General features: G+C 43.4%; 1 protein-coding gene across 6 annotated transcripts in view; it reads left to right on the top strand.

Annotated features, from left to right (window-relative positions):
* C4HXorf58 (chromosome 4 CXorf58 homolog) overlaps positions 1 to 15,951 on the top strand; it is a 129,523-nt gene that overhangs the window by 59,119 nt on the left and 54,453 nt on the right. For 2 of the 6 annotated variants that reach the window (XM_070750696.1, XM_070750697.1), the window contains exons 2-5: positions 3,247 to 3,346; positions 8,453 to 8,547; positions 9,672 to 9,783; positions 11,352 to 11,483. In XM_070750696.1, coding sequence (XP_070606797.1) covers positions 3,247 to 3,346; positions 8,453 to 8,547; positions 9,672 to 9,783; positions 11,352 to 11,483 — 439 coding nt within the window. Of the gene's footprint in view, positions 1 to 3,246; positions 6,072 to 7,484; positions 8,548 to 9,353; positions 9,509 to 9,671; positions 9,784 to 11,351; positions 11,484 to 15,951 lie in introns of all 6 variants that reach the window. The other 4 variants (XM_070750700.1, XM_070750701.1, XM_070750698.1 and 1 more) reach the window with 4 other exon arrangements.

Here is a 15,951-nt window from a genome sequence, read left to right as displayed (position 1 = left end):
CCAATCCTCCAGATCAGGATCGGTCCCCAACTTGCCATTAACTAGCTTGGGCAGGAGGGAGTTGAAGTTCAGCAATTTCTGTTGGACCAATGACTTTCAAGCCAATGTATACCTGCTCGTTAGGCTGCAACATAGGCCCAAATTTACTTATAGGACATTCTCTAAAATTGGCAATGAAAAGGGTTTAGTACAACTGGCAGCCTTTTTATCACTTTGCATCAGAAAAATTAGATGGTAGGCAAACCCCTTTCATCAACTGTTCTCTGTTAAGCTCATCCTCTAGCCCCGTGATGGGAAACCTATGGTGTTTGTGCCTTCCCCGAGCCCTCAGAAGCACTCTGCAGAGGTCCATTTTTTGCAAAAATTGGCTTGTTTTGCACCCATTTTTGCGAAAGGTGGGGTGTGCAGAGGGATTGAAAGGCATGTAAAGTGCTCTGGGGGTGGGGCAGGGAAGACCAAAACTTTTTTATTACCTGCCTCTTCACAATCTTGGTGTGTCTTATAATGTGAAAAATATGGTAACTTGCCCTATTGGCACTTGGAGATAAATATGTGGGTGTTGGGTTACAGTTTGGGCACTCAGTCTCAAAAAGGTTCACCATCACTGCCTTAGGTAGTCTATTGAAATCTTGTGGAATTCGCACTTGGAAAGTTTAGCATAGAACTTGGCGGCAAAGAGCTTTTTAAAGACTTGCCTCACTAATTTGATGTGGTCCTGGAGTTTTTCACTAAATATGAGAATATCATCCAAATAAATGAGAACGCCTTTGTAAAGATAGAGGTGCAATACCTCATTTATATATTGCATAAATATTCCAGGAGCCCCCTTCAGCCCAGATGGCATGACCCGTAACTGGAAACTCCCCAATAGGCACTTAAAAGTAGTCTTCCATTCATCTCCCTCCCTTATCTTTATGCGATAGTGAGCCTCTCTCAAATCCAGTTTGGTAAATATTTTCCCCTTGGACAGTGGTTGAGTAATACTTCATGGAGGGGAGTAAGTATTCTGCATGCAGAAGCAATTTAAATTCCTGAAATTGACAACTAAGCACAAACCCTCATCTATCTTCTCTTTAAAAAACAGCAGACTGAATAAACCCCCTCTCCAGATTCGTGTCTATGTACTTTCTCAGGTGATCCAATTCTTTTTGCGACATGGAGCATATCCTGGGCTTTGGAAGAGTTGTCCCTGGCTCAAATTCTATTGCACAGTCTGTTGGTCTGTGAGGGGACAGTTCATTGCAGTCTTCTTCACTAAAAACCTCTTGCACGTCCCGGTATTCAAGAGGCACCTTCTGGAGGCCCAAGGGTGTGGTCTCTTTCACAACAGCAGCAGAGAGGGCCCCCTCCCACAGGTCTCTGATGGAGTTATGGGGCCAATGTGGAGGTTTAGCTTGCAGTATCCATCCTCCCATCTGATGGTGGTGGTCCATTTATTCAACCAGGCCAGGCTTAATGTAACTTTCTGACATTTTGAGACTATGAACCGAAGAAATTCACACTGTCGGCCTATTTGCAATTCTACTAACTCCTTCAGGACAGCAGCTGGATCCCTGCCTATGAGGGATCCATCCACTTGTTGAAATTGGATGGGGATGGCTAAAGGTCTTGTTTGGATTTTTAACTTCTCCGCTACTGCTTTGCTGATTAGGCATCTTGAGCAACCTGTATCTATCAGAACATTTACTCTCCCTCTTCTCCTCTACAGTACCCCACCCAGGTTAAGTTTCATCCCTCGTTTCCATACCCACAAGTTCATCATGTGTACCAGTCCGATTGCCAGCAAGTCCACAGACCTCCTCCATATTTCCACTGGTACTGAACAAAGGATGACTTGGACTTTCAAGAAGGAATTTGCTGTGGCTAGTAACTTTCTCTCTCCTGCAACCACCCCTCCCAATTCCCATGATACTATTCTAATTGTGGCAGGCCAAAGTCTCTAACTCCAAAGGATGGCTTCAGCCTCACGTTTACCTTTTAATTCATAAATTATTCTCCTTATTCTTACTTACCTTTCTATGTAGTCATTATTTTCCTCTTTCTTGAAAATAAAAATCATTACAAATTGTATTCAATTAAGATTGTAATAGTGTGAGATAAAGTATCTGACTGACTGACCAATTAACATAGATAAACTTCTGTATTTTTCAGAGTATAAGATGCACTTTTTCCACCCTAAAAGAGCCTGAAATTTGGATGTGTCTTATACTCTGAATGTAGCTTCCCCCCCCCAGCTCTAATGAGGTGCTAATAATCTTCCCATCTTTTACCAGCTTACAAGCTTTTTCATTGTTAATCTCTTCAACGAAGGTTTTTTCCCAGCCCTATGTCTTCACCGGCTTTTTTTCATTGTTACTTGCTCTGAAGAATGTTTTTTTCCAGCCCTGATGAGGTGCTAATGATTTTTCCAGCTCTTACCCACTTCCAGGCTTTTTCATTGCTATTCTCTCTGAAGGTTTTTTCAGCCATGTCTTTGCAGGCTTTTTTTCACATTGGTGTGCTTGCTCCAAATAAGATTTTTTTAAGTCTTACCAGGCGATAAAATAGTGTGCTGAAGCTGAACAGACTAAGGACTCTAGCCAGATGAGTACCTGGGGGGCATATTTTTCCCCCTATTTTCCTTCCCAAAACCTAAGGTGTGTCTTATACTCCGAAAAATACAGTAAATCAAAACAAAAACATGAAAGGGAAAATGGGAAAACAGGATGTAAGGAATTCAATAAATGTTGCAAAAGGACTGATTAGGAATATAAATGGAATAAAGTCACATAAAGCTCAATACCACAAAACATTACAGTTACTACATCTCTCAAGATAAAATTCCTAAATAATTATATCTCAGGTTTTCTGAAAAGTATCATGGCTAGATAGTTTAGATGTATCAATCATAAAGCTATATATTTTCATGTTTCCAATTTTCTAGTTAAAGGAAGGATAAGAATGATACCATGTAAAGACAAGAAATACTATTGGAGGCTGGTCTAGGATCTTGAGGCATTTCATTTTATCTCAGACTAATTTGACCTCATTCTGGATTTGTTCTGAATATTTTTGACGTTGGGATATAATATGTATCTCATCATAAGGTTTATGGATAATAAACAATATAAGAATATTTGACTTGTTACTAATAACAGTCTAGAAATAACTGACTCTTCTAAGTTATTGGTTTAAATAATTTCTCAATATTTTGAAGTTATCATGTAGTGGTCTGCAAAGTTGGTAACATTTACTTTTTTCCACCAGGGTTACAAGAGAGCAAGCAGCTATAAAAATTCAGAAGAGATGGTGGATGCATATGACAAAAAGACTATTTAAACTTCTGAAACACACAATTCGTGCAGCGGTAATGTCTTCTATACAATGATACCTGACTAAATATAGCATGATTATTTTACCCTTTAACTTCCTTTTCTTTCCACACCACGTTTTTTGATAGATCCCCTACAAATGTAGACATATTGGTTGTGTTCAAATAACATAAAGATTTCTGAAGCAAAAAAGTTTCTGTCTTGCAAGTTGTAGAAATAGCATAACTACCATCCATGATAAGCTATGTCAAGAGGCTGCTGAACAACTAAACTGAAATCCAGGTCAGATATCAGGCAAAACAAGAAAAAAATAGTATCCAAGGTCAAATTCAGGGGGTTATGAAGCAGAGAGCCACACATGTTGAAGAAATGAATGCAATAGCATTGTTCCAGCTATCAGCATGTATTCAAAGCTAGTATTCTAAAGTCAGAACTCTCAAAAATATATACAGAATCTACCTTAGGGGTGTCAAACTCAAGGCCTGTGGGCTGCATTCAGCACTCACGGCCGTCCTGGAAACGGTAAGGGGTGGCCTGCTTTACTGCGGCCTGACCCATCACATCGTGGCAAATATGCAAGTACACAGAAGCCAGCAGATGCACATGCGCACAGGAGGAAGACGGTGCATGCTGGGATGGGGTGAACTGGACCTGTGTATGCATGTGCCTTGTGTGCACATGCCTACCGGGATGCTGTGGGCTGGGATTGTGCATGTGTGTGCCTGCCTCCTGCGCAATGGGCTGGGATGGGCCAAAGCAATATGGACTAGCTCCTTATCATTTCCATGATGGCCGCATGTACCGGCCTTTCAGGTGTGTTTATGTGTGGGGGAAGTGTCCAGGTAGGGTCTTTGCAGCTGGCCCTCCAAGAAGCAGGCACAGCAATGGTGGCACCAGCAACAGGCAGAGTATGGAGAGGTGTTAGCAGCGGATCAGAGTCCCTCCTTTGTGGCATTCCTCAGGGGTTGGTCCTCTCCTCCCTGCTGTTTAATATATATATGAAACTGCTGGGTGAGATCATCCAAGGGCACGAGGTGAGTTACTATCAGTATGCTGATGATACTCAGCTATACATTTCTACCCATGCCCACTCAGTGAAGCAGTGGAAGTGATGTGCCAGTGTCTGGAGGCTTTTAGGGTCTAGATGGGTATTAAGAGACTCAGATTCAATCCCGACATGACAGAGCGGTTGTGCAGCTGCGAGAGCGGTCATGGGCCTCCCTAGGCATGCCCATATTTCTCCAACATTCCGCAGACTGCATTGGTTGGCAATTGGTTTCCGGACACAATTCAGAGTGTTGGTAATTACCTATAAAATTGGGCCAGATTACTTGCGGTACCGCTTTCTGCCATACAAGTTCCAGTGACTGATTAGGTCCCATAGAGTTGGCCTTCTCCAGGTCCCGTCAGCCAGACAATGTCACTTGGCGGGGCCTAGAGGAAGAGCCTTCTCTGTGGGAGCTCTGGCCCTCTGGAATCAGCTCCCCTTGAAGATTTGCACTGCCCCCACCCTCCTTGCCTTCCATAAGAGTCTTAAGACTCACCTATGTCGCCAAGCTTGGGGCAATTAGGTCTCAGCCCCCTGGCCAATGAAATGATATATATGTTATATGATTGAACTGGTATGATTTTATTTAAATATTGGATTTTTAGATTGTAATTTTAAATTTAATTAGATTTGCCATTGTACTGTTTTGTTAAGTTATATGCTGTTAGCCGCCCCCAGTCCTCGGATACAAATCTAATAAATAAATAAATAATAAATAATAAATAAATGTGATGCACCTCTTCTCATCCCGACAAGGTAGTTTTACACCTTGATCCTACCTTCCTGCCGAAGGTAAATTCTCCGTTCCACAGATCTTAGGAACTCTCCCTGCCTTCCTTTTGTTACAAACCGGTATATCCACTGGAATGAAAGTGGCACACCTTGGACGTCAGGTGCGCCTTGTGCATATATTTGAAACGCATGGCAGAATGGAGGAAATCCGAAGCCCTCTTCGTTTCATTTTTGTCAGCTTCTATGGGGAGAAAGGTCAATTCCAACACCATAGGTAGATGGATAAGAACAGTCATAGCTAAGGCTTACAATATATCTTCAATCTCTCTTCCCAGGGGCATTACTGCCCACTCTACCAGGAGTGCAGCCGTCTTGGCGGCCTGGTCCAAGCAGGTTTCTCTAGAGGAAGTGTGTAGAGTAGCCACTTGGTCTGCTCCTAATACCTTCATAAAACACTATAGGATAATCACCTTTGCCTCTTCTGATGCAGCTTTCGGTAGGAGAGTCCTCCAACAGGTTATACCGACCTCCACTCTGGAGACCTAGTATTACCCTCCCTAGGGACTCAGGCTTTGGCAGGTCCCACCGACTGTGGAATCTCCTATAGGCTGGAGAATCAATCATTGAACTTACCTTCTATCTGAACAGTGATTCTCTCATATAGGAGATTCCACAGTCAGGCCCTCCCTTCTCTTCTTGAGAGTCTAGTTATCTATTTCTTTCTCATTCTTCCTCTTACCTAGGAGGTTTACCCTTTTATGTGCTTGCATTATTTTACTATTGTTTAACTGTCTATTGTCTGTCAATCGTTATGCACGTTGACCACACTGAGCCCAAGCTTCGAACTTCGCAAAAAAGCAGATTGGTTGACAGAACTTGAGCTTTTATAGTATGGGCTCAGTCCTGATTGGTTGACGGGCGGAGGTCAACCCACCGACTGTGGAATCTCCTATATGAGAGAATCACCGTTCAGATAGAAGGTAAGTTCAACGGTTGAACTTCATCCTCTTCAGCACCAGTGGTTGAGGCATAGACTTGTACTACTGTGATGTTGAATAATTTGCCTTGGATTTGAACTACCGTGTTTCCCCGATAGTAAGACCCCCCCGATTGTAAGACATATGGGGGGTTTCAGGGGGGTCGGCTAATATAAGCCATACCCCGAAAGTAAGACATATGTCTTACTTTCGGGGAAACACGGTACTAAAAGCGAGGGAGGCGTCCGCTACTCCTGCCACCGCCTTTGCTCTCCCCGCCGCGCCTGGGGCTGCCTGCCTGCCTGCTGCCGTAGCCGGGCTGGGCGCGGGGCATCCTCGGCGTTGGGCAGCAGGCAGGCAGGCAGCCCCAGGCGCGGCGGGGAGACCAAAGGCGGCTTCGGCCCGGGCGAGGCCTCTTCTCCTCCGGGCAGCCGCGCCTGCCGCGCAACGCCGCCTAACGCCGCCCGCCCGGAGGAGAAGAGGCCTCGCCCGGGCCGAAGCCGCCTTTGCTCTCCCCGCCGCGCCTGGGGCTGCCTGCCTGCCTGCTGCCCAACGCCGAGGATGCCCCGCGCCCAGCCCGGCTACAGCAGGCAGGCAGCCCCAGGCGCGGCGGGGAGACCAAAGGCGGCTTCGGCCCGGCGCGGCGGGGAGAGCAGGCAGCCCCAGCCGCGGCGGGGAGAGCAAAGGCGGCTTCGGCCCGGGCGAGGCCTCTTCTCCTCCGGGCAGCCACGCCTGCCGCGCAATGCCACCTAACGCTGCCCGCCCGGAGGAGAAGAGGCCTCGCCCGGGCCGAAGCCGCCTTTGCTCTCCCGGCTGCGCCTGGGGCTTCCTGCCTGCCTGCTGCCATAGCCGGGCTGGGCGCGGGGCATCCTCGGCGTTGGGCAGCAACGGGAGGAGCCGCAGCCTCCGGAGCCGGCCAGCCGGGCGCCCCCAGGACGCGCATCGCGGACCGGCCCCGCCGCGGCGCAGGAGGGATGGAGGCCGGGCCCGACGGGCAGCCGCGCCTGCCGCGCAACGCCGCCTAACGCCGCCCGCCTGGAGGAGAAGAGGCCTCGCCCGGGCTGAAGCCCGAAGACGAGCTGGCCCCGGTGCCCGGGACAATATAACACATACCCCCAAAGTAAGACACAGTGGGGCTTTTGGGGGTAAAAAGATAGTAAGACACTGCCTTACTATCGGGGAAACACGGTAAGATTATTCAGTCAATTTGGGGATTGTATCCCAGTAATGCTTTTCCTACACTTTTATTGGTTATTTCTTCTGAGGGATTCTTTCCTGCAGTAGTATACAGTACCTGATGGGTCATCTGAATTAAATTCACCCATTCCTGCCCATTTCAGTTCACTGATTCCTAAGATGTCGATATTAGTCTTGTCATCCCTTGTTTGACCTTGATTCATGGATCTTACATTCCAGATTCCCATGGAGTATAGATCTTTAAAGCATTGGACTTTCCTTTACCACCATATACATCCACAGCTAAGTGTCCTTTCAATATTGGCTCAGTCGCTTCATTCTTTCTGGTGCTACTATTACTAGCCCTCTGCTCTTCCCCAGTAGTATATTGGACCTGAGGGGCTCATCTTATTTATTTATTATTTATTTATTAATTTAATTTATATGCTGTCAATTCCCAAAGGACTCTTGGTGGCTTACAGCAAAGAAGCAACATCTAAAAAGAAACAGTTTGAAAAGACAATTAATGAAATCATGCATACCTTTTGTGGCCAGATCTAGATGATGTATCATTTGATCAATGGTGCCAGGCCTGCCGGCAAAGCCAGCCTTTACGGATTCCCGGAAGGCCAGTAGGGTGGAGGCAGTATGTAGCTCAGGAGGTAACTGGTTCCAGAAAGCCAGAGCCACACAGAGAAGGGACTTACATTTGTAGTAATTACAAATAATATATTACAAAATTTATTTTTAGACTTGAACAGCATTATCTTATACTATTTTAATTATTTGGCCAAAGATGGGATGATTTGATAGTCTTAAATCTAGTGCCAATAAATATCACAATATTCTAATTAAAGTGGGCTGTAATATTGTAATGTCGATCATGTTATTCATTATTCCTCCAGACAGTGATATAATATGATTTCTTTCAGTATTTTCCAAATCTCTTTCCCACATCGTCTCCCATATTTTCATCCCAGTGATATTCAAAACCGCATAAGTACTGAGTATGCCAAGTGCTCATTGAGCTATTTGCTTGTTCAAATATTTCTCCAAATATTTCAGTTTCTAAATCTTGGGCTATTTTAAGCATACTATTGCCTTTCTATTTCTCTTACTAACCTCAATTTGTGTGAGCAGTGGTCATGACATTTCTGTAAATATAGAATGTTGCAAAATCTATTGGTTAAATACTGTATTTCTTTCAGGAGTATTGCATTAGCTATGATATTTTAAAAAGAGTGAGTCCTTTAGAAGCTGAACTTCTTAAAGAACCTACTATTCAATATAAAGTCCGATTCAGGTAAAATTATTTTATTTTCCTTGGTTTCCATGTATGAGATTACTTTTGTTAATAGGACAATATTTTTGTATACAGAGAAGAAATCAGTGTATTTTAAGCACCATTTATATTTTATAGGCAGCAATGTCAAACAGTATTAGGGAGACAGACACTATATTCTACACTACCAAGCCAATTGTGATTTTGTTTACCATTTGTTCAAACATAGTGCATGGATCAGATTGAGATTAAGGAGAAATGTTGAAACCAGACTAACAGCAAAATAAGAAATGTGAAGAGAGATTAATATTTTGTTCTTTAATCTGCTTTCAAAAAATATTTATTTAGGCCACAGGAGAGCATTCAGATTTACAAATGGGAAGTCTGAAATACAGTTTCTATGCAGTAATTTCTGTGAACATGTAGCCTTTAATACATACATATGTTGATTTGATTAAACACCACTTATTGATAAGAAAGATGAAGCAAGAGTTACACTGTTCATTCAGAATTGGTTTCTATTATAATTGTTGAGAGATTTTTCAGAATTTTCTATACAGTTGTAATTCAGAAAGGGGAGAAATTCACTAAGTAGTCTTAGGAATTGGATGTGAATAAATGGAAAATGAAAATATCTATTGTAATAGAGTCGATTATCAAAAGGAATTTTTGGATAAAGTACCTATGCTGACTCAGATTATGATAAAGAAAGCAGACTCATTTATTTATACATTGTGCTTAAATCAGAAATGTAGTTCTTTTGGTTGCCTTAATTTATAGCCATATAACAATATTTAAAATAATTATGAATCATATTGTTTGAATAGGAAATACTTAGATGCGTTATGACTTCTAAGGCAGAACATGGTGGTGCAGTTGTTAGAGTACAGTACTACAAGCTGTTTCTGCTGGCTGCTGGCTGTAGTTCACCAGTTCAAATCTCACCAAGCTCAAGGTTGACTCAGCCTTCCATCCTTCCAAGGTTGGTAAAATGTGGACCCAGATTTTTTGGGGCCATATGCTGACTCTGTAAACCGCTTAGAGAGGGCTGTGAAACACTGTGAAGTGGTATATAAGTCTAAGAGATAACATGAAAAATGTTTTCATAAAAATAGTTACTCGATTTTGATATTTTCCCCCTTCAGATTTGCTGGATCTGATTTCCCCCCTTTTATTATATTTAAAATATTTTGTAAATCAAGAACCAAAAACAACCATTATATCTGTGGGAAAAGAGTAATAACATCAGAAAGTAAGGTAATCTACTGTTGTTTTTGTTTATTTTCTATTTATCCAAACTTTTTTGCATGTTTAATATCTATCATATGTTATTTCAGCTATAGACATGTAATACACTTGTCATAACTTAAGCATAAGCAATATTTAATATTTAATCAAATACAATTTGAGGATGTCTTTCCCTTTTAATATATGGGTTAAAATGCTTTTTAACGGGTGGTTCTTGAGGGTGAATTATTTCAGTTTTTAAAAGAAATGGTTATTTTAGGAATGGTTAGATAGTTGAATTCTCAAGGGTTAAATGTCAATATTTCCTGCAAAATATGTGAAATTCCACAAAAATCTGTACTCCTGCTCAAATAGTTCCAGAGGTTTTTATGTATGTCTTCACACTTCGGATGTGACCTGTAACCAGTGAAGAGCTACCAATTTTTTTACTACCACACTGTGGGCATGGCTTATGCAGGATGCCCTGCATTTTCTTTCAACACATTTCCATGCAAATTGGGTGCTCTGGGGTGGAGCTCCATTTTTGCTACCCCACTGCATTTCCCCTCCCCCCCCTGTCTGGGCAGCAGCCCACCCCTGCCTGTAACCTAAAGTCATGTGGTCTGAAGTTCCAAAAAGAAAATACATTCATTCAGTCTGAGTGACAGAGGGAAAGAGTGCTCCCCACCTCCTCTAGCAGTCATTTTGGTGACAACTTTACCAGTCACCTGAACATAAGAAGTTCAACAAGTCCTTCATCTGGCATTGGCAAGAGCAAGCCAATAATGGAAGAGGAGGAAATGCTGGCACAGGCACGATTTCAGGCCTGTATGTAAAATAATATTTCTCAACCTTGACCATTTGAAGATCTGTGGCTAGGGAATTCTGGGAGTTGAAGTCCACACATCTTCAAATTGCCAGGTTGAGAAACCTGGTGTAAAAGATTAGTATAATAAATTTCAACACTGCCACCACAAAATACATGAATATGGAGATCCAATTATAGCAGCAGTGCTAAGATATTGCTTGGTAAATAACTATCTTAGAAATGTAAACCTTGATAGTAAAAAAAAAATCATTTATTTATTCCTGAAACTGTACATAATTGATTTATATTTCTGCTCAGTAATTATTTTAAAAATATTGCTTAGTATCAATAACAATACTTAAAATACTGAAATATAGAAAACAAAGACTTAAAATAACTATTAGTTAAAATATGGCAAAATGGTTAAAATACGCTGTGTTTTGGTTGCTCTTCTGAAGGCAGAGAAGTGCAAGTTGAATATAATTTATAAAGGATTTCAATCCACAGTTTGAAAATAATAAAAAGAAACAGATAAATTGGAATTTAAAAGGGCAGAATTTAAATGGCCACCATATTTTATCCACTTCTGTCCCTTTCCTCCTCCCCAAAAATGTTATGGGAGAAAACACTGAGTTATCACGTTTTCAATATATTGGCTCCCCATAATGTGTTAAATTGGATGTTGGGTTAGATTTGTGAGGGAAGAGGAAATGCTCTTTTATTGTAGGAATAAGAATATTTTCCATTAAGCAAATATTTTTTTTACTTTATATTTTCTAATATTTTTTAGGCAGCTGTTGATGCTTGCAAATTAATGGGATATCGGATGTATTATAATCAAATTCTTCAAGATGAACTTCAGAATAAAAGGCATGGAATAACAGATGAAATAGATATTGCTACAATAAGAGATTATATGCAAGTAAGCAGTGTTTAGATTTATCAATCACATGGGATTATATAATTTAAATTATATATATCAATAGATTGAAAGTTCCATTCAGTCAAGATAAATCCCCTTAGAATGCAAATTAAAAATATTTTAATTTAATAGTTGATGGTTTTGTTGAAAGCATTTGTGAAATTGCTCCCAAAATCACCCCTCCAGATGCTTCCCATGCCACCCCAAATCGCTCTCAAAATCACCCCTCCAAAAGCTTCCTATGCCACCCCAAATCAAGGTCCTAACGAGGGCAAATGGATTGAAGAAAGGCAGCAAGGAGAAATGAGGCAAACACTTACTATGCCACCCCAAATCGAAGTCCTAACGAAGGCAAATGGAATGAAGAAAGGCAGTAAGGAGAAACGAGGCAAACACTTACTATGCCACCCCAAATCGAGGTCCTAACAAAGGTAAGTGGATTGAAGAAAGGCAGCAAGGAGAATCGAGGCATTTTGAAAAGAGAGGTGATTTTGGAAGACTTTGGAAGCGATTTGGGGTGGCACAGGAAGCTTTTGGAGAGGTGATTCTCCAATCATTGGTGTAGTCCACAGTCAGTGGGTTGACCTCCATCCATCAACCAATCAATCAGGACCGAGCCCATGTTATAAAAGCTCATGTTCTGTCAGTCTTCCTGCTTTTTTCCTCAGTCCTCCGCAGGAATGTGTGGTCAACTTACTGACTGTCTGTCTATTCACCTTTTTCTTCCTTCTCTTCTTAATTCATTCCTTCAGGTAAATTTAATTTTTTCCCTCCTTATATAAAATAAATGAATGAATGAATGAATGAATAAATAAATAAATAAAAACCCTCCCCGTCTGCTCCTCCTCTCCTTGAGCCGCTGCCTCGGGAAGGCATTCTGTGGACGGGGGGGGGGGGGGCTATTCCCTCCAGGCTCATCCTGCCCAGACAATTTGCTGCATTAAATAGCTCTGCTGCCATTTTTCCTTCTGGATCCTTAAACCGTCAGGCGGGGGAGGTAATTTACAACGCAGCTAAGCCCTTCTTGGAGGCCCCTCATAGCTGGCAAATGGAGTCGCCAAGTCGGGCATCAGCCCAAAAAGTCAGTTTCGGATTTTGTTAGGCTGCAATCGCCCGAGCTCCTTACCCTTTCAGTGCCGCTCAGCTTATCGGCTGAGGGACTCTGGTCAGAGCAGGAGTCCTTTCTGTCCATCAACATCCTGGAGTTGCGTGCAGTTTACCTGGCCCTCCAAAAGCTGAGTCGACTAACGGTGGGGAAGCTTATTCTGGTCCTCACCGACAACACCACAGCCAAGGCTCATATCAACAGGCAGGCCAGGGTACTTTGCACTTGGGCCAAGAACCACCTGCTCTCCATCACAGTGGACTACATCGCAGGGGAAGACAACACCACAGCGGATTGGCTCAGCCGCTCCACAATAGATCAGACAGAGTGGAGGCTGCACGCCTGCATCTTCAAGCAGATCGGTGTCCGGTTCAGTCAGCCTCAAGTGGACCTTTTCGCTACCAGTACGAACACTCACCTGCCTTAGTTCTTCACCAGGTTCCGCTGTCGGGGGGGCAGAGGGCATGGATACTCTCCGTTCCCCATGGCCGGAGGGGCTCCGCTACGCCTTCCCTCCCCTTGCCCTAATCCCCAGGGTGATAGGCAAGCTGTTGACGGAAGGAGCGGAACTGGTCCTGGTGGCTCCATACTGGCCACTCAGGCCCTGGTTTGCACACCTTGTGACCTTGTCTGTATCCCCAAATTGGTGTCTTCCAGTGTTAACCAACACATTAAAGCAGGGCTCAGTATGCCATCCAGACCCACATTGGATGAAAGTGATCGCCTGGCACTTGAGTGGCTCATGTTAGTTAACCGCCAGGTGCCCACTGGAGTGATGGACCTCATCATCAACAGCAGACGGTCATCCACTCAACGGATCTACTCCTCTACTTGGCATACCCTCTGCAAGTGGTGCAAGGGAGCACAATGTTCTCCAACAGACCTAACGGTAGGACAGATGCTATGATTCCTGAGTGACGGCTTCGCCAGGTATCAGCTTTATCATCAGTCTTGGCCTGTGCAGATTTATCTCCATTGTCTCAACATCCACTGATCAAGAGACTATTGAGGGGTGCCTCCATACGTAGCCTCCCAGTCGCTCATCGTTTCCCTACATGGAACTTGACCAAGGTTCTGGACTCTCTGATGAAACCTCCATATGAGCCACTCCGGGACTCTTCCACTTGTCACCTTATTCAGAAAGTGGCTTTTCTTGTGGCTATCACCTTGGCCAGAAGAATTTCCGAATTTGCTGCCCTGTCTATGCGCAAGGATCTCTGCCTCTTTTTGCCTGACAAGGTCATCCTTCGTATAGATCCTTCCTTTCTCCCTAAAATAAACTCATTGTTCCACAGATCCCAGGAACTCTACCTTCCTTCCTTTTGCTCCAGGCCTGTACATCCTCTGGAACGAAAGTGGCACACCTTAGATGTCAGGCGAGCCTTACACATCTACCGTATTTTCCGGCGTATAAGACGACTGGGCGTATAAGACGACCCCCTAACTTTTCCAGTTAAAATATAGAATTTGAGATATACTCGCCGTATAAGACTACCCCTCTTCTGTACATCATAGACCTGACTGAGTCTAGGTCTATGATGTACTTGCATTGAGAAAAAAATCATTTCTGAACATGATAACACAATATTTTAATTACTAATGATGAAGATCTTATTGTTAAAATTATGAATGAATTATTTAGAGAGAGAGAGCCAAGTGGGAGCACTCTTCTGTCTATCTCTCCATATGTCTCTGTCTATCTGTCTTGTCTGCCTCTCATATTTCTCCTCACCACAATTAAGTTTATTATTATAACTCATCATAATTTGTCAACACAAAAAGGTGAACCTGGCTATTTTTCTTTCTCCTACCATCTATTCTGCAGGTATCTTTCAGTCTAACATGCAGCATGCTGACACCTATGTGAGAATCTATTATGGAATGAGAATCTGTATGTGATATCATGATATGGCAATCCAAACAGCCCATCCATTTTTTCCTCTTTCTGCACTTTCTGTCTTTATCCTCTTGCAATGTCACTTAAACAGATTTTAACTTGTCGGGTTTAATTAGTGACCCTGCCAATTTTCAGTACTGTGCAGCGTGCTATGATACAGAGCAGGGTGAATAATATGACCTCAGCTTTTAAAGTTATTTTAAAATGTTGCCTAAGAAATATGGAAAGATGATTCTTTTTGGAGGAAAAGTACATTTTCAATGGTTAAACATAAGAACAAATACAAACAGGCAGAAATAAATGCATCCAGTTTAACATTCAATTTTGCAACCACTAATAATGTTGGTCAAGTAGGTACAAAAATACCTGGGGAAATTATCAAAGTCTGGGAAATGGGTCCCTTGTCAGTTAAAAGGAGTGCTGATTTACCACCTGGTAGAGCAGTGTTTTTCAACCTTTTTTGAGCCGCGGCACATTTTTTACATCTACAAAATCCTGGGGCACACCACCAACCAAAATTACACAAATCTAATAAATAAATACATACATACATACATACATACACACACACACACACACACACACACACACACACACACACACACAGACACACAAATAACCCCCTCATATATACAATCCCATGTAACATCCCCTTATAAATACAGTCAATCATCAATCATCCCTCCTCAAATTTATACCACTGTCTCATTTCTGGGTTCTTCTCCTGTCTTTCCCCCTTTTCTCTCTCATGTTTCTCATTTCTCTCTCTTCCTCCCTTTTTCCCTCATTCCTTCTCCCTCTCACTTCTCCTCTTTTTCCATCCCTGTCTCTCTCCCCCCCTTACGTGTGTGTGTGTGTGTGTATATACACACTCGAAATTTCCAAAACCAGTTGAGGGCTGGGGTTTTTTTCTCTTTTATTCTTTTCAAACACAGGTGTGGGCTGGGGGGGGTGTTTCTTATTATTTGGGTGCTTTTTACCATATGCTTCAAGAATCACCTCTCTCCCTCTCTCTTGTTCTCTCTTATTTTCTTTCTGAGGCTCCTCCCACAACGGTGGCTACAGCGGCGCTGGCGATCCGGCCGCTAGCCGCTCCGAGCGCTGTGGGAACGCCCACCCCTCTCACAGTCCGGTCCCGGGCTGACAGTAAAGGGGCTGCTTCCCATCCTCCTTCTCAGAAGGTTTCCTTCTGAGCAAGCTGGCAGGAGGATGGGAAGCAGCCCCTTTACTGTCAGCCCGGGACCGGACTGTGAGGGGGTGGGCGTTCCCACACCGCTCGGAGCGGCTAGCGGCCGCATCGCCAGTGCCATTGCAGCCACCGCTAATGTAAAGGGGCTGCTTCCCGGCGGCAGGAACTGCGGGGGGTAGCCGGCGTACGCTCCGGCTAACGAGCCCTTGCCGCAGCTATCCGCCGCTTCTTTCTTCTCCGCCTCGCCTCCGCTACTCCCGCCGCCGCCTTTGCTCTC

This window comes from Erythrolamprus reginae, chromosome 4 (genome assembly GCF_031021105.1).
Source record: "Erythrolamprus reginae isolate rEryReg1 chromosome 4, rEryReg1.hap1, whole genome shotgun sequence".
Taxonomy (NCBI): Eukaryota; Metazoa; Chordata; class Lepidosauria; order Squamata; family Dipsadidae; genus Erythrolamprus; species Erythrolamprus reginae.
The sequence above is the reverse complement of the archived record's forward strand: the minus strand, read 5'-3'. Positions and strand labels throughout refer to the sequence as shown.